Here is a 20,550-nt window from a genome sequence, read left to right as displayed (position 1 = left end):
GGTGCCACATCACAATGATGGTAGTGTTTGAAGGGCAGAGTGCCACATCCCCTAATCCAATTGAAACGCAGGTCTACGCAGCCGAAGTAAACGGTACAGAACTTACATAACTTATAATTAAGTTGAAGTCTGCCTATCATTTGACTTTCTAATGAGTGTAATGAGATTACATGCCTGATAGAAGCACTTGTGCAAAAACAACTTTCGTGTTTAATGAGGCCCTAATACAGGACAAAATCGAATTATTTTCTCTCGTTCCCAAATTCTTCCTCCAGTGTGAAATCTCCATCTTTTAGGGGGAAGGACGAGTGGGGCTGGAAGGGGTGAGAGGGTCCATGGTCAAGGGCCTCCTGGGAGCTTGGCGACCCAGAATCTCCGCGCGTCTGGCCAGACCGCGCTGCGGGTCGGGCTCGCGGCCTCGCTTTAATTGCTCTTGGATGACGTCCATGGCACCCGCGGCGCGCGGGGAACCCCTCGGTGGGTCTGAAACTAGGTTAAAGCAATTAGCATGCTGCCAACATATTGTCCCTCTGAAGGGCCTTGGGTACCAAGGGAGATGCGCTATCGTACCTTGGCCGAGCGGGCGGCTGCGGGCCGGGGAGTGGCATCTCGGTTCCCCAGGGCCTGTCGGGAGCCGGCGTTGTGGATCAGCCAGGAAGAGCGCGCGGGACGCGCGAGACCTTGCTCCGCGCCTGCCGCTCCGCACCCGCGCAGTCCGAGCGCGCGCGGGGTCCCGCACTCTGAGCCGCGCGCCCAGACTCCCGCTCGCAGCCGAGCGCTCCCCGAGGGCCAGGGAGGTGCCCGTAGCGGCCTCGGAGATTAGTCCAAACCCTAGCTTCCTGGGCGCTCCCCGCTGCGCCCTCGCGCCTCTCCCCTTCGCTAGGGGGCGGCTCTCCGCCGGAGCCTCGCCTTCACCCCAGGCTGCTTGCCTCAAAGGACTGGATTCTGCTGGAGGCAAAACCGAGTCAATTTCAGAAATTACCCAGTTGCAGAAGCGGCAGAGAGGGCGTGCTCCTTTCTTGTCTTATCCCAAAGACCCTGGGTTTTGTTGGGAAACATTCGAGAGGGGGTCTCCGGCCTCAACCTGGTGGCTTTTCTCATTTCCTTTGAGTATATCTGAGTTCCATGTACCTGATGCTGTAACTGTAGAATGGATGGGTCACAGGGCAGCTTAACAGCAACCCCTTCTCCCCAGCCCTTGGAAGCAGAAAGGCGTCTTTCCTTTGCTAGCCCAGGAATTAGCCCACTGTCGCCACCGGACCCACAGTGTCCACTTTATACACTATGATTACGCAGGATGCCCATGACCTTGGATAAGTCAAATGTCTCCCAGCCTTAGCTTTCCCATCTGAAAGAATGAGAGCAACAAATACTCCGTGACCCATTTGCTTCAGGGTGTTAGGACTGGGATGCAGATAAAGGGCTCTCTCAATGAGGCCTAATCCTCTAACCCAGTCCCTTTAAACTAAATCTAAAAGGTGTCTCTTACTGTATAGCTCCGTTTAGGGTCTCTGATTCAGTTTTTTTTTTCTTTTTACAAAGTAGGTTAATTCATCTTTAATTTAAAGATACAGCTACACCTATCAAGTTTAAAACAACTTTTAGAAAACGGTATGAATAGCATTTATTAACATTGCTTAGAAATAAACCGTATCTGTCAATAAATTAGCATGACGTTTTCCGGTCAGAGTTCTTCCAATAATGCAGAGTTCTGCCAAAGGTGCTGGGGAAGATCATAGACTATTGCATATTTTAAGAAAGTCAGGATAAATTATATAAATTATATATTTAAAAAGAGATCATCTATTTCATTAACTCGACAGGATAATAAATAGATAAATAACAAACAGTTGATTGCCATTAGAAAAATGTGATTCTTAAGTTACATTTACATTATAGATATTTACATGTACAATATGCACACAGACGGAATCACGTCCTCAGGCAGGTCTGACTCTTCTCAGGACACAAACTCAAAGGGCGGTTCGTTTTCTATGTTGTTGAAGGAAGGCTTGCTGTTGAGTTTTCTGGGGTCCTCTGGGGTCCACACTTTGGCTGTTCGGATAATATTTTGTTCTTTGAGTTGTTTTTCATCAGTCCAAGAGAGAGAGTGTCCTGCAAGGGGAGGGAGGCCATAATCCGGGTCGCTGGGGGAGGGGGACCCTGAGGTGGTGAGAGGAAGAAAAAAAAACAAAAAACACATTGTGAATGTCCAACTCTGCTCCCAGCACTGCCCCTCCGGTCCTCCGAGATCCCCTTCTGGGCGCTTTGACAGACAGGCGTCTTTGGTTACTCTGAACAACACTCTTTCTCCACCTCGCGAGCCCCCAGCGCCCTCATCCCGCAATCCCAGAAGCTGCAAGTCTATCCGGGACGCGCACCCTCAGGGCCGCTGTCAGAGTGGCGGAAAAACCTCAGAAACGCCAACTCCGGTTCAACGTGGCCGGTACCCACAGCCCGCCCGTCTGTGCGTCCGTCAGTCAGCTGGTCGGTCCGTTCACCCAGCCCCCGCCCCGGGACCTTCCCGTTCCCGTCCCCCGCACCCTCTACGAGCTGTGAGGCGGACGCACTTACGAGTACCCCGGTGGCAGATGATGACCTTCTGGGCCTGGCTGCTCGGGCTGTCCGCGCCCAGGCGCCCTCCGCCGCCGGGCCCCCTGCCGCCGCCCGCGCCGCCGCCGCGCAGGGGCAGGTCGGCCTGCACCAGCTCGCTGAGGAAGTTGATGTAGCCGATGGCCAGGCGCAGCGTGTCCACCTTGGAGAGGCGCTTTTCGTAGGGCAGCGTGGGGATGTGCGAGCGCAGCCCCTCGAAGGCGTCGTTGATGGACTGCATGCGCCGCCGCTCGCGCACGTTGGCAGCCTGCCGCAGCTGCTGCAGCTCCGCCTCGGAACGCACCCGCCGCCGCCGCCGCGCAGCCGCCGCCCCGCTCAAGCCACGCAGCCGCGCCCTCGGGGACAGCGCGGCCGCCCCGGCGCACCGGTAGGCCAGGCACGAGGGCGGAGAGCCGGGCGAGTAAGGGAAGCCGCCGGGGGGCGCCCCCGCCTCGCAGCAGTAGCCGCCGCCGCCGCAGTCCTCCGGCTCTCCAGAACCCCCCGGGGGCGGCGGGGCGAGTGCGTGGGGGGCCGCCGGAGGCGCGGACTGCAGCAGCAGGCACGCCTCGTCGCGGTAGCAGTACTCGTGCAGCTGGTGGCTGAGGAACTCCACCTCGGCCTGCTCGTCGGCCAGTAGCTCATCGCCGTCCTCCAGAGGGTCCCGAGAAGACTGGTCGGTGAAGAAGTCCTCCTCGTCAAAGTAAGAGGACGGGAAGGCGTCCAGGCCCCCGGGGAAGTGCTCTAGCAGCACCGCGTCCATGCTCTGCGCCGCCGAGGGCCCGGGGGACTGCTGGCCTAGGGTAGGGGTGTTCTCTGGAAGCTTGCGGCTGCAGCTCGGGCTCGTCGGGCAGCCCCCGCCCTCCCGGTCTGGCACGGGAGGCAACGAGGACCGCCCCACCCCCGCCCCGGCCTTCCTGGAGTGCCCGCGGCCGCTGCGCTCTGGACGGCGCCCGCGCGGCGTTGGGGAGGGCTGTGGCGACCGGCTGAAGCTGAGGGCCGGCACGCGAGGATTCTTATAACTACATCCACAGGCGCGTGCCAGGGACCCGCGGCGCCAGCCAATCACCAAGAGCGGGGTGCCGGCGGGGAGGGGGCCGGGAGGCCGGCTGGGGCCGCGGAGGCTTTCCTCGCGAAGGGAGCTCCCGGGGCGAAGGGGAGGCGGGGCCGCGCGGCCCGGGGCTCTTCACGCCCCTCCCCTCCCCTCCTCCGGCGAGTACCTGCCGGGCGAGCGGCTCCAGGGCACCTGCGGCCCCCGGCGGCCGCCGCCCGCGGACGCGCGCTGCGCCCAGCCGGGCCCTTCCGCCCCCTGGCTGGGGAAGTGGCGCGCGGCGTCTCGGCGCAGCCACAAAACGCCCTAGCGGGGCGCGTCCGCGTCCCGGACGGCGGGAGCGTCTCAGGCGGAGCTCGCTGCTCCTCCGGGGTTGGCGCAGCGACTGCGGGCAGCCTGGACAGTTCCGGCGGTGGGTTTCGCCACCCCCACCCCCGGAGCGCGAGCGGGCCTCCGGCCTGGGTTCCATTCCGGGCTTCTGTCTCACCGCCGACCCTTGCCAGGACTCTGGTCAAGTTCGCACAGCGTGTGCCGCTGGGGTTGGAAGGCGATGCGGCGCCTCTCCAGGCGCGGCGCGGGTTTGAGGGGCGTGCGCCTGCCCGGCGCTGCCCGGGATCCTGACTCCGGTGCTCCGTGCTCTGCGGCCGGCCTCTCCTCCCCTCCCTTTCCCCGCCCCGAGGGAGAAGCGGGAACGCTGGAGAGGCCGCCTCCAAGAGCGGCTCGGCAGGGCACGTTTCTTGTGAGACCCTAGGGGTCCGGAGCAATAAAACCGGATACAAAGGGACTCAGTTGAATCGTCTGTTTTGGAGCAGTCCGAGGGAGGGCATGGAAGTAAATGGGCAGAGTGTGAACCGTTTTCAAAGCCAGAGTCGCCCACCTTTCCGACTGACCACCGGGACCATCCTTGAACGACTTTTTCCTTTCCTTCCCGACCTTAAAAAAAAATAAAATAAACAACACACACATATATATACCAAACACAAAACATTTGTGCTCTGGCCCATGACAGTATTACAGCGATGCAACACGAATTCCTCCGTTGAAAAGTAACAAACACTTCCAAGGTCGAGGCAATTCTGTTAAAACCTAAGTTCCAGAGGGTTCAGAAGTGCAGCCGACCGCGCGAGTTCTCTCAACAGAAGACAGAGAGCCACTGCCTTCCTGGGTCAGCCACTTCCTTTTTCAGACACTTGTCCCACCAGAGGCTTCTTCTAGTGGGTGTTTGAACTCCTCTCAAAAGCCAGGTGCATGTCTCATAGAACAGCAATTTTAACAGGCATCCTAGTTTTAGAAATTTACATTGTGTTTAACTGAATCCTGAAACCGAAAAAAGTTAAGGGCAAAAGATACATAAGAACACCAGAGATTACCTTGAACCGCCAAGGACACAGAGAATTTTAACCCAAAGACTGTTTTCCAGCCAGTTCTTTCCTTTGTTAGCTCATCCTTCCTAGTGAGGTGATTAAGTTAAACTGAGGCAAATGTGAACAGTTTTCCTGTGTTCAAGACTGGGCTGCAATTTCCTGTATTTAGATTTATCTTTCTCACCCCAATGAAAGGGAAGCTGTTTGGGAAGAGGAGTTCAAGACCCGAGATCTAGCCAAATGTTGGTGGCCCTTCCTCCCCTCCCCTCCCTTGGTTAGATTAAAACCCAGTAGGGACAAGCTCTTGGATCAATCTGAGGACTTGGAGGCATAGTGAGCGAATAACCAGACTTCAAAGCCTTATCCGAAGTATTGATAATCATTCAGTGGAGGAAAGACTGGGGTTCCAGCCTACATAGGCTCTTTTTAAGAGGCTGAGACACCTTCTCTGATGGATACAGATGGCTCTTGAGAAAATGTGTCATGCATATGTCAGGGAGCAGGGGCTGGGGGACACAGGGAGTCTGTAAGGGTATATTTCGGGGATCTTTATACCCAATGTGATTTTAACAGTCAGAGTCCACAGAAAATCATCTTCCATATGCTTGATGAGTTTATAGAAGGGCCCAGAACTTTACCTTGGGCACGTGAACTATGGGCACGTCCAGTGCTGGTGGGAAAGTTTACTGTCCTGTGAAGCTGAGCAGAGCTAGTGTGGAGGTTCTGGGCAGCTCCTAGGGCTGCATAGATGAGCCTGGAGGAAGAGGAAAAGAAAAGATAGTCACTTGATCCCTCCTTGCCCTTTCCCTCCCCACCCCCACCATTTTTTCCCTTAGAGAACTGTCTGCTGACTGGTCCTTTGGGGAAGCAAGGGTCAGGCCTGCAGATGTTGATACTGGGGTGCTGGTGTGGGCTGGCATGCTCACATACACACACACCCATGCACACACACACACACTCTGTCCTTAAGTAAGACATGATTGTTCTTTTCTCTACTAAAAAGAAGAAAGGCTTCACTGATAATAAAGGGAATTTTCTCTGGGTCACTGGAGGTCACAACAGTGTGGATGGCTGCCCTCTCGAAGCAACAGGTTGGCGGAGGAGATGGCTGGGACAGAGCTGTCTACAGACGCCAGCTCTCATTCCTCCCCCGCGCAGCCGCCCACCCCACCCCTGCCCCAGTTCTGCACACCCTGGGTCCTCTAGGCAGTGGGGGAGTGTGGAATCAAACAAGAACACAAGGTTTCAGGTACTTCAGGGCAGAGGGACAGGGCTGGTCCCAGAGCCAAAAGTTTCTCCACCCTCTGCTAAGCCCGAAGCTTCTCTGCTCTATCCTCTGTCCTCAAGAGAGACTAACCTTGTTCCTGCCTCAGTATGAAACAACATCTGGCCCCTAAGGTTGGACAGTGGCGAGGTGCTTGGCTTTTTTTTTAGCATCAGATCCTGGTGAAGCCTTGAGATTGTTTTCAAGTCTCTCAGAGGCACCTGTCCTCCTAGGCCCAGAAGGCTCCTACCACACTGCCTTTGGGGCTGCCAGAAGCCTCAGGCCATCTTTAAGCTTCTTGGTTTCAGGAGAATGTCTGGCAAGGGCTGTGGGGCATTGCTGTGTCTGTCTGCCCTTGTGTCCATCGTCTCTGTCTCTCTCAGCTCTCTGTCTGTCTCAGGGGTCACCGACCTGAATACTTGCTCCTTGCTTTCCCAGAAAACATTTCTAGAGTCTTCCCTTGGCTTTTCAGAACCATGACTGGAGGGTTGGAGCCCAGATCCCTGTTTCCTGCCCAGAATGGATTCTCGGCAAAGCAGCCATAAAGGCTGGGGCTCAAGGTTCTCCATCGTTTGCCCCGCCTTCGTGTGGCTCCACAGTGCTGGACACTCCTTGGCACATGTCCTCCCTGCAGGAGAAATAGGGTGTGGGTGTCTCCCCACCAGCATCCCATGCTCCTCACTTAGTGCTTGCAAGCAGGTGTGTGTGATTCATGGTCTGTCTCCCAACTTGAAAATGGGTCCATGTTAATTTCTCATTGACCTAAATTGTCCCCGTTCCCCACTCTTGAACACAGAGGTGATACCAGGTGGCTGAATTATGCTCACAAGTGTCTTATTTCCCCTTTCTTTACCATTCCCCTCCCCCATTCTATGAAAACTTTCTCTTTTCACTTGAGGGCCCTCATCAACCCACCTTCATTGGAATGATGATGCTGAAAGGCCTCTGAAGCCCAGAAAAGTCTGGTGAGTTCCCTAAGGTCACACAGCAGGTTACTATCAATCCCAGTCCACGCCAGCCCAGAGCTGGTTCCACTGGCTGCTGAGAGCAGATTCATAAAAGGTGAATTTATATTGATGTGCAATGTAATCGGCCTGGGTCCCATTCTGAGCCAGCCCAGATTACCATACACCACCTTCCTGGCTCTCCAGAGTCCTTGCTACACTGTGGATATCACCACACCTTCTGATTTGCTGAGAAAGGAATCACTGAATGGTGCAATTTCCAGCATGAGACAAAGAATACAGAATTAAATATGGGCTCATGGGACTTTCTCTGCCCCCCAAAGTCACACTATATAGATTATGGATGATTTTTCCACTCAGAAAGTGCACTCTGATCAGGTGCCATCTTATTCCATCCTGGAAAGGACTGGCCTAGTGGATGCCAGACTCCTTGACATGACTTCAAGGGCCTTCCTTGAACTAGCCCTGCCTACCTATCATCCTCCTCATCTTCTCTTTACTTTACCCTTTATTAACTTCCCGTGTCTTCCAATGCCACAGTGACTTCTCTCTAATTTTCTTTTTAAAATTTCTTGCATTAAATCAATTAATTTGGCTGCACCAGGTCTAGTTGCCGAACGTGGGATCTTTGTTGCAGCACAAGGGTGCTAGTTCTTCTAGGTATAGCATATGGCGTCTTTAGTCTCGGCATGCCAAGTCTTAGTTGCAGCATGTGGGATCTGGTTCCCCCACCAGGAATTGAAACTGGGCCCTGAGTCTCAGCCCCTGGACCATGAGGGAAGTCCCTCTCTCTGGCTTTCTACTGTGCTTCCTACTAGCCTGCTGCTGCTGCTGCTGCTAAGTCACATCAGTTGTGTCCGACTCTGTGCAACCCCATAGACTCAACCTACCAGGCTCCTCCATCCATAGGATTTTCCAGGCAAGAGTCCTGGAGTGGGTTGCCATTGCCTTCTCCATCCTACTAGCCTGAGCTCCTTGGTTTGGTTTGAAGCTCTTATGTTTATCACAGGATGGGTGGAAGGAATAATACAAAGGTAGGAAAGATGGAGATGAGCATTTTGGAGGGCTTTTACTTCTGTTTATCCCTTGTCCTCAAAATGCTCCTAGAGGACATCCTCCTTATTTCAACCACTGAACAGAAGAAACTCGGCCATAAACCTAGGGCTACGATGGCCCGTCAGAGAAGGGGACCAAATTCCGCCCAGGCTGGCTGACTCCATATCTCACTTGCCTTACGTAGCATCTTCTTGCCCCTCCTGTCTCTACACTGCATGTAGCTGATGAAATATGATTTTCACATGGACCCTCTTGTTTGCTAACACAGCTCTGGGAGATGAACTGGTCAGGTGTTTTGATTGTTTGCAAGCAGTTAGATTCAGAAAGACTCAGTCAGCACCCTGGAGTGATACAGCTGGCAACATGGAGCCACAAGAGCAGAAATGTAGGTCTCCAGCACGAGGGTGTGGGGAGGGGTCAGCGTTGTTTTCCAGGGTTTCCATCAGACATTATCCACTCTGAAGCTACTCAGCCTTAAAGAAAAAAGAAGAAGCTGAGCTGTGTCCCACCTGGGAATGAGGGCAGGACGCACGCGGCTGCTATGAAACAGACTGAAAAGGCCAACACCCAACACCCACTACATTCCTTCTTGCATTTCCCATCGTTAAACATTAATCTTTGGAGGGAGAAACACCAAAACGCTGATATACTTCTCCAAATAAGTGTTTTCTGGCATGCCATGGTTTGTTTGATGAATAAAGCTTCTGAGCTTTGTCCTTCAGCCTTGTTATTCCAAAAGGTGTTTGGTCTTTAGTAAGGCAAACATAGCAGGTCATTATAATCAGACTTCTGTGTTTTGGCCTCCATGGTGAGCAGTGAAAAGGAAAAAAAAAATTAATAGAAATTTGGAGCTTTTTTCTGTTTGTTTCTCTTTAAAGCTGTATTTTTTGTTTGTTTGTTTCATGTCCATCCATAGGGCCTTAAGTGAATTATGGTTCTATACTGTGGAAAATTTGGGCTTCCCAGGTGGCACTCGTGGTAAAGAACCCTCCTGCCATTTCAGAAGATGTAAGAAACATGGGTTAAATCCCTGGGTCGGGAAGATCTCCTGGAGGAGGGCACAGCAACCCACTCCAGTATTCTTGCCTGGAGAATCACATGGACAGAGGAACCTGGTGGGTTACAGTCCATGGAGTCACAGAGTCAGACATGACTGAAGCCACTTAGCATGCGCGCATTGTGGAATATTCAGCTTCCATAATAGAATAAGAATGCTTTGGATGTAACAATGTGAAGTGATCTCCAGGATACATCGTTAAAGTGAAAGGAACAAGAATAGCTAGTATTTTTGCATTAAAAAAAAAAGAAGGCAGTGAGTATATGTGAAAGCATTGTTTATGCAGCCATCCAATAACTCTAGATGGAGATGCCAGAAACTGATGACATTAGCTTCACTGAGAAAGGAACTGAGTGGCTAGTGGATAGACTTTTTCTTTAAAAAAGAGAAAAAGTTTTTTTGGCTGAGTCTCCATTACTGCATGCGGGCTTTCTCCAGTTGTGGCAAGCGGGGGCTGCTCCCTGGCTGTGATGTGCAGGTGTCTCACCGCGGTATCTTCTCTTGTTCTGGAACACGGGCTCTAGAGTACAGGCTTAGTCACTGTGGTGCACGGGCTTAGTTATTCTGCAGCATGTGATATCTTCCCAGTGCAGGGATCAAACTCATGTTCCCCGCATTGTCGGGCAGATTCTCAACCACTGGACTACCAGGGAGGTCCTAAAAGAAAGTTTAAATTATCCATTAAGCCCACCGCATTGTTTGCATGGTCCCCAGACTCCACGTGGCTGCTGCCTACGTTTTGGTCTCTTTCCTCTGGTGTTTTTAGTTTTATGTCTTGCACTTTTCATTTGACCATCTCTCACCACCATTTCCCCGTATCTTTACTTTAACAGACAGGTTTTAATGGTGGCATGATGGTTCACTGTAGGACTTCACCATCAGATAATTTCATTTTCACTTGAAGGACCACTCACTCCTAAGAACTCACAGTTGAGTCTCACTCAGAATAGCCTTTGTGTTCCGCTTGTGGACTGACTTTCTTCCTTGCCTAGCAGACCACTGATTGTGATTCCCTTGGAAATTTTCCTACCTCTTCTCATTGATACTTTAGCTTTCACTCTTTTCAATGGTCCTGAAAACATAGGGTACTACAGTGGCATTTTATTCTTGTTCCTTAAAATCCTGCCTAGAACAAAACTCTCCCTCAGCCAGGTTAATCTGTACTTGAAGAAGCTTATGCTGGCTGGTGCCCAGCTCAAGCAGGCACATGCTTGCTATCAGTCAAGTGTGTGTATGCTCAGTCACTGAGTCCTGTCCGACTCTTTGCAACACTATGGACTGTGGCCCTCCAGGCTCCTCTGTCCATGGGATTCTCCAGGCAAGAATACTAGAATGGGTTGCTATGTCCTTCTCCAGGAGACCTTCCTGTCCCAGGGATTGAACCCACAATTCTTAGGTCTTCTGCACTGGCAAGCGGGTTCTTTACCAATAGCACCACCTGGGAAGCAATTCCAGTTATTTAGAAAAGTTGCCTATAAGTCTGGAATACAGTTTTTATGCTTGAACATTCCAAGAAATAAGCACTCTACACAGACCCTAGGTGTTTTTTCTTTTTAATATTTATTTATTTGGCTGCACCAGGTCTTAATTGTGGCACATGAGACCTAGTCCCTGACCAGGAATTGAACCCATGCCCCTTGCATTGGGAGCATGCAGTCTTAGCCACTGGACCACTGGGGAACTCCCCAGGCCTCAGGTTTTGCCACCACAGGACCCCTCTCAGATTGGACCCTGCTAGAGCTTTGAGCCTATTTTTTGTTGCAGAGAAAAGGGCATCCCACTATCCACTGGCCCCCCAGAGAGGCTGGGAAGCACAGAGCTCATAAGTATAGGCTCCGAAGACTGGCTGCCTGGATTCCAGCTGCCCTGCCACTGACTAGCTGTTTGGGCAAGTTAGCTAACATCCCTGAGCCTCCACGCCTGCATATACAAGAAGAAATTATTAATATAGCACTACTACCTCAGGACTTCCCTGGTGGTCCAGCGGTTAAGACTTCACCTTCCAATGCAGGGATTTCGGGTTCAGTCCCTGGTCAGGAGCTAAGATGCTACGAACTTTGAGGTCAAAAAACTAAACATAAAAAACAGAAGCAATATGGTAACAAATTCAATACAGACTTTAAAAAACAGTCCACATTTTTAAAACATCTTAAAAAATAACAACAACTACCTCATTGAGTTATTGTGAGGATTAAGTGAGTTAACAAATACAAACATCTACTCAGCACCGGGCACAGAGTAGTGTTTGTCTGACTTTATTTGCTCATTTCTATTTATTTATTTAGCAGCAGTAGGTTTGTTGGGCTTCCCTGGTGGCTCAGATGGTGAAGAATCTGCCTGCAATGCAGGAGACCTGGGTTCGATTCCTAGGTTGGGAAGACCCCCTGGAGAAGGGAATGGCAACCCACTCCAGTATTCTTGCCTGGAGAATTCCATGGATGGAGGAACCTGGAGGGCTATAGTCCATGGGGTCACAAAGAGCCAGACACGACTGAGTGACTAACACAAAGCAGGTTTGTAGGCTCAGTAAACATTGGTGGAGTGGATGAGAATGTATCATTAAGTATACATAGGAGTCGTTAGTCAAGTAGGAGTCATTCCTCTTGGCTTCACCCACCTCTATGTGATCTCCTGGATTTATAGTGGACCAGTATCAACAAGGGCTTCCCAGGTGGCTCAGTGATCAAGAATCTGCCTGCCAATTCAGGAGATGCATGTTTGATCCCTGGGTCTGGAAGATTCCCTGGAGAAGGAAATGGCAACCCACTCTAGTGTTCTTACCTGGAGAAGCCCATGGACAGAGGAACCTGGCGGGCTACAGTCCATAGCGTCATAAAAAGCTGGACATGACTGAGCAACTAAGCAATAAGAACAACAGCAAATATCAACAAATCTATCACCCAACGCTGAGACTGACTCACCACAGACACTGGAAGAAGCACCGGATCTCTATTCAGCTGTTCTGACAGCCTTGGGAGGCAGTTAGGATTAGGCCTGGTGACAGTATCTTGCTAATGCTCTTGGTTAGAAGTGGGGGGAGCTGGAAAAGTGGTCCATTCACAGAGGATGCCCCCACAGCAAAGCCTGGGAAGGCATGGAGCAGGATGCCAGCCCTTAGCTGGGGGCTTTCACGCAGGCCCGTCTCTGCTGCTTCTCGTTTGCACTGTCCTCCCCAGAGACACTGGTTACCTGAACAAACACCAGGGCCTGGAAGGCAGGAACAGGGCGAGAGCTGGAATTCCTCTCTTACTCCTCCCTTCTCACCAGCCCTGCAGAGAGAAGCCAGACACCTTTCCTTACCTGCAAGGAAAAACTAGCCAGGCTTGTTACAGAAAGCGGTCGCTTTGTAATCCACCCCTGCCTCTGTAATCAATAGCTCGTATTTATAGACTTTTCCCTCTTCATAACTAAGGGACGCTTTCCATACCCAGGAGTTTGATTTTCCTGAGGAGCGTCCTATCACTGGACCTCTCTCATTTCTGCAGATCCATACTTCTCAGAGGAAGGCTTCACAAGTCAATTATAACTTTTAAAAATATACACTTACTTTTGCTGCTCTGCATCTGCTGCACGAGGGCTACTCTAGTTGCTGTGCATGGGCGCCTCATCGCTGTGGCTTCTCTTGTTGCAGAGCAGGGGCTCTAGAGTGCAGCCTCAGTAGCTGTGCTGCACCGGCTTACTTGTCCCAAGGCATGTGGGGTCTTCCCTGACCAAGAATTGAACCCAGGTCCCCTGCATTGGAAGGCAGATTGTTATACACTGGGCCACCAGGGAAGTCCAATTATAACTTTTTTCCCCAATCTTGTGACCATGCATAGATGGTAACTGTTTTTTTAGACTTATTTATTTACTTGGCGGCACTGGGTTTTAGTTGTGGCATGTAGGATCTTTAGTGGTGGCATGTGAACTCTTGGCATGCGGAATCTAATTCCCTGACCAGGGATGGAACATGAGCCCCCTGCGTAGGGGGCAAGGAGTCGTTAGCCACTGGGAATGTGGTCTAGTCGTTAGACCATCAGGGAAGTCCCTGGAGATGATAATCTTAAAAAACGCTGACAACAAAGGGTGAGCATATTCTGGTCCACCTGAATGGTCACCGGAAAACTTAGCCCCACCTTGAACTTGGAGTCTGAACCTGAATTTATATTTTAGACTGTGGTGTGTGCTTTATGTTCTAAGTTGCTTCAGTCATGTCTGACTCTTTGCAACACCATGGACTATAGCCCACCAGGTTCCTTTGTCCATGGCATTTTCCAGGCAAGAATATGGGAGTGAATTGCCGTTTCCTCCTCCAAGGGAAGACCATGGTGGGGCCAGTCTGTTTTAATTGCTCTGGCCTAAAGAAGATATCAGACATTGTGCTGGTGCCAAGAAACCAAGTAACTACAAAACAAGCTAGATAAACAAAGCTATCATGGTAGTTTAATTAAACTGGTAGAGAAATGAATGAGACCCATAGTGGGCTGAAGATTGGGACCAACATCATGTCAGCTTTGTAAGGGGCAAATGTCATCACAACTAGGTCGTATCACATTAAATTAAAGTTAATTAGAATCTTAGTGACTTGAAGTTTTAAAATTATTTTAATGTGTTTAGTTTTGTAGTTATATAAGAAAAACACACATAACGAGTTTATACCAATATTATGTCTGCAAATATTTAAGCAATTCTGTTTAAATCTTTTATTGAAATAGTTTACAATGTTGTGCTTGTTTCAGGTGTACATACAGCAACGTGATTTATATAAATATACACACATTCATTTTTTACATTCTCTTCCATTGTAGGTTATTAGAAGATGGTATAGTTCCATGTGCTATACAGTAGGTCCTTGTTGGTTATCTATTTTATATATAGCAGTGTGTATATTTTAACTCCAAATTCCTAATCAATCCCTCCCCCCCTTTCCCCTTTGGTTATCATAAGTTTGTTTTCTGTTTCTCTGAGTCTATTTTGTAAGTAAGTTCATTTGTATCATTTTTTTAGACTCCACATATAAGCGATATCATACATTTGTCTTTGGCTTACTTCAGTTAGTGTGATAGTCTCCAGGTCCATTTGTGTTGTTGCAAATGGCGCTGTTTCATTCTTTTTTATGGCTGAGTAGTACTCCATCGTGTATTTATACCGCATCTTCTTTACCCTTCACCGATTTCATTTTAATGTCATTTAAGCTGATGTGCAGGACTCATGAACGCTCTTATTGTTGTCGCTTTGCTTTTCCTGTGGAATGTGGGGATTATATATAAGGACATATATGCATCTATGTGTTTATAAATGTGTATACACACATATAAATGCATACATATATTCGGAGTCAAGTTTGAGGAATACTGTTCTAGGTGATTATCAAATACATGTATTTGACTTCAGGTGAAGGATTAAACGGCAGAGAGGAAAGAGGGCAGGGAGTAAAGTAAAAAGGACATGGAGCAGGATTAGAAAGGGAAAGAGACAGGAGGAAGAGTCTGACAGTTTAGAAGAGGAAGTATTTGAAATATTTTTGTGTGGGGATGGACAAGCATGAACATTTGAGTCACATAGTTCTGAGTTCAAATTCAAGTATCTGCCCCACTTCTTCCAGTTCTGTTTTACTGTATATGTTATTTAAACTTGCTGAGCTTTAGTTTCATTGGCTATAGATATGGGAAGAAATAATATCTACCTTCAGGATTGCTGTGGGAAGTGAAATGATGTATGTAAAATATCTGATACACAGCAGGCACTCAAAAAATGCCAGTTTCATCCTGTTTCCCTCTATACTCAGTGGGTTAACCAGTAGGTTTTTTTCCTTCCCCCCTCAAGCTTTATAAAAATATAATTGACATATAACATCATGTGTTCAATGTGATTATCTGATATATGCATATATTACAAAATGTTTACCTAAATAAGATGAGTTAAAACATCCTGTTGTTTTTTCTATTATAGTGGGAACGTTAATACTCTGTTCTTGTACCAACTTTCAAGTATACCATACAGTATTGAATAAGTTTTTATTAAATGTCTATAAAGTATAAGAGGAAATGATATGAATAAGAGGTAATATCATAGATATTAGAGAAAACCTGAAGGGTTCTATACCATTGGTAGCTTTCACCTTGAGGCCCAATTGTCTGTATAAAGGAATCATTTAAAAAGTTCAGTTCAGTCAGTTCAGTTCAGTCGCTCAGTCGTGTCTAGTTCAGTTGCTCAGTCATGTCCAACTCTTTGCAACCCCATGAATTGCAGCACACCAGGCCTCCCTGTCCATCACCAACTTGTGGAGTTCACTCAGACTCACATCCATCGAGTCGGTAATGCCATCCAGCCTTCTCATCCTCTGTCGTCCCCTTCTCCTCCTGCCTCCAATCCCTCCCAGCATCAGAGTCTTTTCCAATGAGTCAACTCTTTGCACGAGGTGGCCAAAGTACTGGAGTTTCAGCTTTAGCATCATTCCTTCCAAAGAACACCCAGGACAGATCTCCTTTTTATTTTTACCGCAAACCTTGCATTATTCTGAATAAAGTTCTGGCTTCTGCAACAAATATATAAAGACAATATAACATTTTTGTCTTTCTAGTAAAAGTCCAAGCATAAACAACCTGAAGTTTACATGATGGCTAAATGCCTAGGGGGTAGGATCAAACTTCCTTGTAATTTGTTGCTCTATCTTCCTGAAACATGGCTTCAAATCCTGAGTCCAAAATGGCTGCTGTAGCTCCTGCCATTATGTCTGCATCCCAGCCAGCAAGAAGAAGGAAACAGAAAGGGTACGTGCCTTTCAAGACCATCGCCTGAATGTGGCATATATCACTGCAGTTCACATTTGGTCGGCCTGAGCCATCATATGGCCACATCTAGCTACGAGGGAAGGTGACAAATGTGGGCTTGAGTTCAGTGACCATATTCCCAGTTAGTACTTGGGATGTTAGCGAATGAGGAGAGAGAAGTATTCTGTGTGTCCATGGAGGGGGGAGGATTAGCACACCTTTGTTCAGCTGCTCAGTCATGTCTATCTCTGCAACCCCATGGCCTGCAGCAAACCAGGCTTCCCCGTCCTTTACTGTCTCTGGGGTTTGCTCAAACTCATGCACATTGAGTTGGTAACACCTTATCATTACCATTTTTGATTATCCGCTCTACCAGTGAATTTATCTATTTATGTATAGAAAATCACATAGAAATAAGACTGTATTAATACACTGTATGTGCTAGTGGTAAAGAACCTGCCTACCAGTGCAGGAGACATAAGAGACGTGAGTTCGAAGCCTGGGTCAGGAAGGTCCCCTGTAGGAGGGCATGGCAACCCACTCCAATATTCTTGCTTTAGAGAATCCCATGGACAGAGGAACCTAGCAAGCTAACGTCCATGGGGTCCAAGAGCTGGACACAACTGAAGCAATGTAGCATGCACACATTACATTTTTAAACATGCCCCATACCAAAAGAAATTTTAGGAAGATGAGTATATTAGATATCCTAAATGTTTTCCTGTATCCCAGTGGAACATCTTGTTCACTTTGGAGATTCTTAGTCTATATATGCCAATCAATTACATTTTTTCAAGCTGAATTGCCATGTCATGTTAAAAGCATACAAAGTTAAAAGCAATGTGGAAATACTGAGAAAATGTAAAGGCACCCTGTTTTAAGGCTTAATTTATTGATCTCTTTGAGAAAGATGTCTTACGCATCAACTATGTTCAGTCACTGTGTTAAATGTTGGCGATCAGAGAGAGTCTCTGTGCCTTAACATGGGACGGGGATCCCAAACTTCCAGGATCTAATGTCTGATGATATGAAATGGAGCTGATGTAATAGTGATAAAGTGCACAATAAATGTTATGCGCTTGAATCATCCTGAAGCCATCCTCCCCACCCCCTCAGTCCATGGGAAAATTGTCTTCCATGAAACCCATCCCAGGTGCCAAGAAGGTTGGGGACTACTGCCTTAATGCATTCTTAGGGTAGTAAGAGAGAGGGGAGAGAGTATTATAAAGCAACATAGTAAGGGCTGTTGTTGAGGTTTAAAGGCTTGGCGTGAGGGTGAGGGGTTGTGGGGGGCGGGGGTGGTTCATAAAGGGAGCAGTATTGAATTAGTTGAGTCTTGAGTGAGTCTGACCACAGGAAGAAGAGCAGAAGTATGTCCCTAGGAAGCTGAATAGGTTGATGAAAACGGAAGGCCTGCAATAGCATGGCTTCCTGTGGTTTAAGGATGTGTTTGCCAGCAAATCTGTGGGATGCTATAGACCCCACTGCAAGCAAGCTAGGGTCAGCACCTCTCAATGGTCCTTTACCCATCTCCTTTCTTGGTCCTGCCTCTGTCCACATTTCCATGCCAGGCATGGTGTGGCCTTATGGTGATCACATCTGTGCCCCACCAAGACCCGTGTCCTCAGAGAATGCCCAGTGCTTCAACTTTTCCTTTTTGCCCCGTTAAAAGCCAATTACTTCTGGGTCATCCATCTCAGTCAGAGGTCACCAAAGTGTAAACAACATATAGGTACCAGATAGTCATCTCTCTGGCATTTTATTAGTGCCCTTGAAAGGTAATGCCATCCATCACAGGGCTGAGTTCTTACCATGTAGCCTATTGCAGTCACTATTTGGGGGATAGTCAGAGACTGCCTCAAGAACCTTGAATCTCACCTTTATGTAGCCTTCAGCCAGCCTTGGAAACCCATTTCCCAGCATTGACCTCATGGTAGAATGTCTTCCTGCTTTTTCGTCTTCCTTGTATTTTTTTCAGACATTTGGAACTACCAGACTGGAGTACAAACCCACTCTAAAAATCCAAGATGGAGCTAGGAAAATGTGCAGAGACTGCTAAGAGTGTTGAGATGTCCTGGAGGAAGCTGAGCTCTGCACACCGGTATCCATTTTATGACTTTTCCCTGCCCCGGTTTAGAGTGATGTGAGAGATTTCTGTTGTCATTGACCTTACAGCTCCCCAGTCCTTAAGGAACACTTTTCCTCTTCAGCCAGGCAGGTGTGAGCAGAGAAGAAGGGAAGGTGTGGAAGGATGATATTATGCTTTCTGGGTGCTTTGCAGTAAGAATTAATCCAAAAAGCTTCCATTGTAAGACATCCCCTCCAGAATAGTACATCCCCTCCATCATAGATGTCCCCTCTGTCCATGGGAGCTGGACAGACAAGCCACAGGTCTCTGTCTTCTTCCAGGTGGGTCATAAGCTTGTATTTCCCTCTCTTCTTTGAGATGAGATGTGGCCATGTAATTTGCTTGGGTTAGTAAAAGATGAGTGAAAATGCCATGTCACTACCAGGAGGAAGCTTTTCTTTTCCTTCATGTTCAATAGTGAAATTTTACTGTTGTAATTTCCCTGGTACTTAAAAAGTATTATTCGTAGTGATAATATTTGGGCTTCCCTGGTGACTCATCTGGTAAAGAATCCGCCTGTAATGTGGGAGACCTGGATTTGATCCCTGGGTTGGGAAGATCCCCGGGAGAAGGGAGCAGCTACCCACTCCAGTATTCTGGCCTGGAGAATTCCGTGGACTGTATAGTCCATGGAGTCACAAAGAGTCGGACACGACTGAGCGACTTTCACTTCTCTTAGTAGTGATCCAAGTACCTTTTGAACACATTATATTCAGACCCAGGGCAAAAAGAACTATAAATAAATTCTAAACTGCTTTTGTAGGTCTAATTTTCACAGTGGTATAGGTTAGCAATTTTAAAACAACTTTCTGTGTGATCTAGGAGTGAATAAATGAGTAAATATATTGAAAATAATGAGAACTGGGTTTTTCATTGTTAAAGAAGTTGTAAATGTGGAAAGGAGGAAGCCTAGAAGGTATAGATAGAGACACGTGGATATAGATATCAACATAGAAGTACTTGTATATGTACGTTCTTTTTGTTTTCTCCTAGCTCTGTCTGCTAAAAGGGTCCTTGTAGCAGTGAATACATTTTGTTCTTAGATCTTGGTTTCTAAAAACCATTCTCCACTTACAGGTTCCAGAGATCATTAGAGAAATGGCTGATTCCAGGCAGGGGCAGACCAGGAGGAAGCTCTTTTTTTTTTTTAAGATTTATTTATTTATTTTTGGCTGTGCTGGGTTTTCGTTGCTGCACCAGGGCACTAGCCAATAAATAAATGAATATAAACCTATGTAAATAAAAATATTATATATATACATATATAAGAATGAGATTAAAAATACAGATGACAGTTCCAATATTTTCCACCAGGGAAACCCCCAGGAAGAAGCTTTAAGAGCCTGTGTACTATTTGGCTCTGTTGCTTCTCTTTTCCGTAAGAATGGCAGAAACACAGCTTAAGGCCAAGCATCTGTCATCCTGGGACCTTAAATGACTAACGATGAACAGGGTCCCCCTGCAAACTCGAGTGGAACAGGGAACCTGGACTAGAAATAAACTTCTGTTTTGTGAGGCCACTGAGGTTTGGGGGGGGGGGGGGGGCGGGCTACTCCAGCATCAATTGGCTTATCTGATGTACTCGTGTCAGTTTTAAATCTCTTGGCTTCAGGTAATGGAAATCAACATGAACTAACAGACATTAAAAGGGGGCTATGATATGGGATTCAGGGTATGTCCTAGAATCCATGAACAGGGAAGTAGCTAGGCCTCAGGAAGGCAGTAGTACCAGGAGTCTCAGAGACTGAAAATTCTCCTCCATATCAATATGAATAGAAACCCATAATTTTAGCTGGGCACATGGACACTCAGAATAAAAACCACGTTTTCTAATCATCCTTGCAGCTCCGTGTAGTGATGGAACTGGCTTTGGGGTATAAGTGATATTCACCTTTGGGGCTCTTAGAAGAGGAAGGACATGTCCCACCTGGCTACTTCCTCTCTTCCTCCTGGTGGGAATGCCAACACAAAGGCAGGAGTTGGAGCAGCCATTCTGAACCATTAGTAGGAAGCTGCATATTTAGGATGGACAAGTAGCTAGCTAAAGGAGTCTGCGTCTCCTACACCGTCTAGATCCCACATGAAGCCTGGAATACCTCTTCAGTTTTGTTTTAGTTTTGTGAGAGGGAAATAAATTATCTAATTTAAACCACTATATATTTCAACTCTTTTATAGGGCAGTCTAACTTGTATCCATTCTGAAGGAGATCAGCCCTGGGATTTCTTTGGAAGGAATGATGCTAAAGCTGAAACTCCAGTCCTTTGGCCACCTCATGCGAACAGTTGACTCATTGGAAAAGACTCTGATGCTGGGAGGGATTGGA

The 20,550-nt window shown here is 48.1% G+C and overlaps 1 protein-coding gene across 1 annotated transcript; it reads right to left on the bottom strand.

The window, feature by feature from the left end:
- Positions 1-1,960: 1,960 nt before the first annotated feature.
- Positions 1,961-3,352, bottom strand: PTF1A (pancreas associated transcription factor 1a). Its single transcript, XM_052650986.1, has 2 exons — positions 2,575-3,352; positions 1,961-2,163 (listed from the first exon to the last, which is right to left on the bottom strand). The coding sequence occupies exons 1-2, from the start codon at positions 3,350-3,352 to the stop codon at positions 1,961-1,963; spliced, it is 981 nt and encodes a 326-aa protein (XP_052506946.1).
- Positions 3,353-20,550: the final 17,198 nt, after the last annotated feature.

This window comes from Budorcas taxicolor, chromosome 13, assembly GCF_023091745.1.
Source record: "Budorcas taxicolor isolate Tak-1 chromosome 13, Takin1.1, whole genome shotgun sequence".
Taxonomy (NCBI): Eukaryota; Metazoa; Chordata; class Mammalia; order Artiodactyla; family Bovidae; genus Budorcas; species Budorcas taxicolor.
The sequence above is the reverse complement of the archived record's forward strand: the minus strand, read 5'-3'. Positions and strand labels throughout refer to the sequence as shown.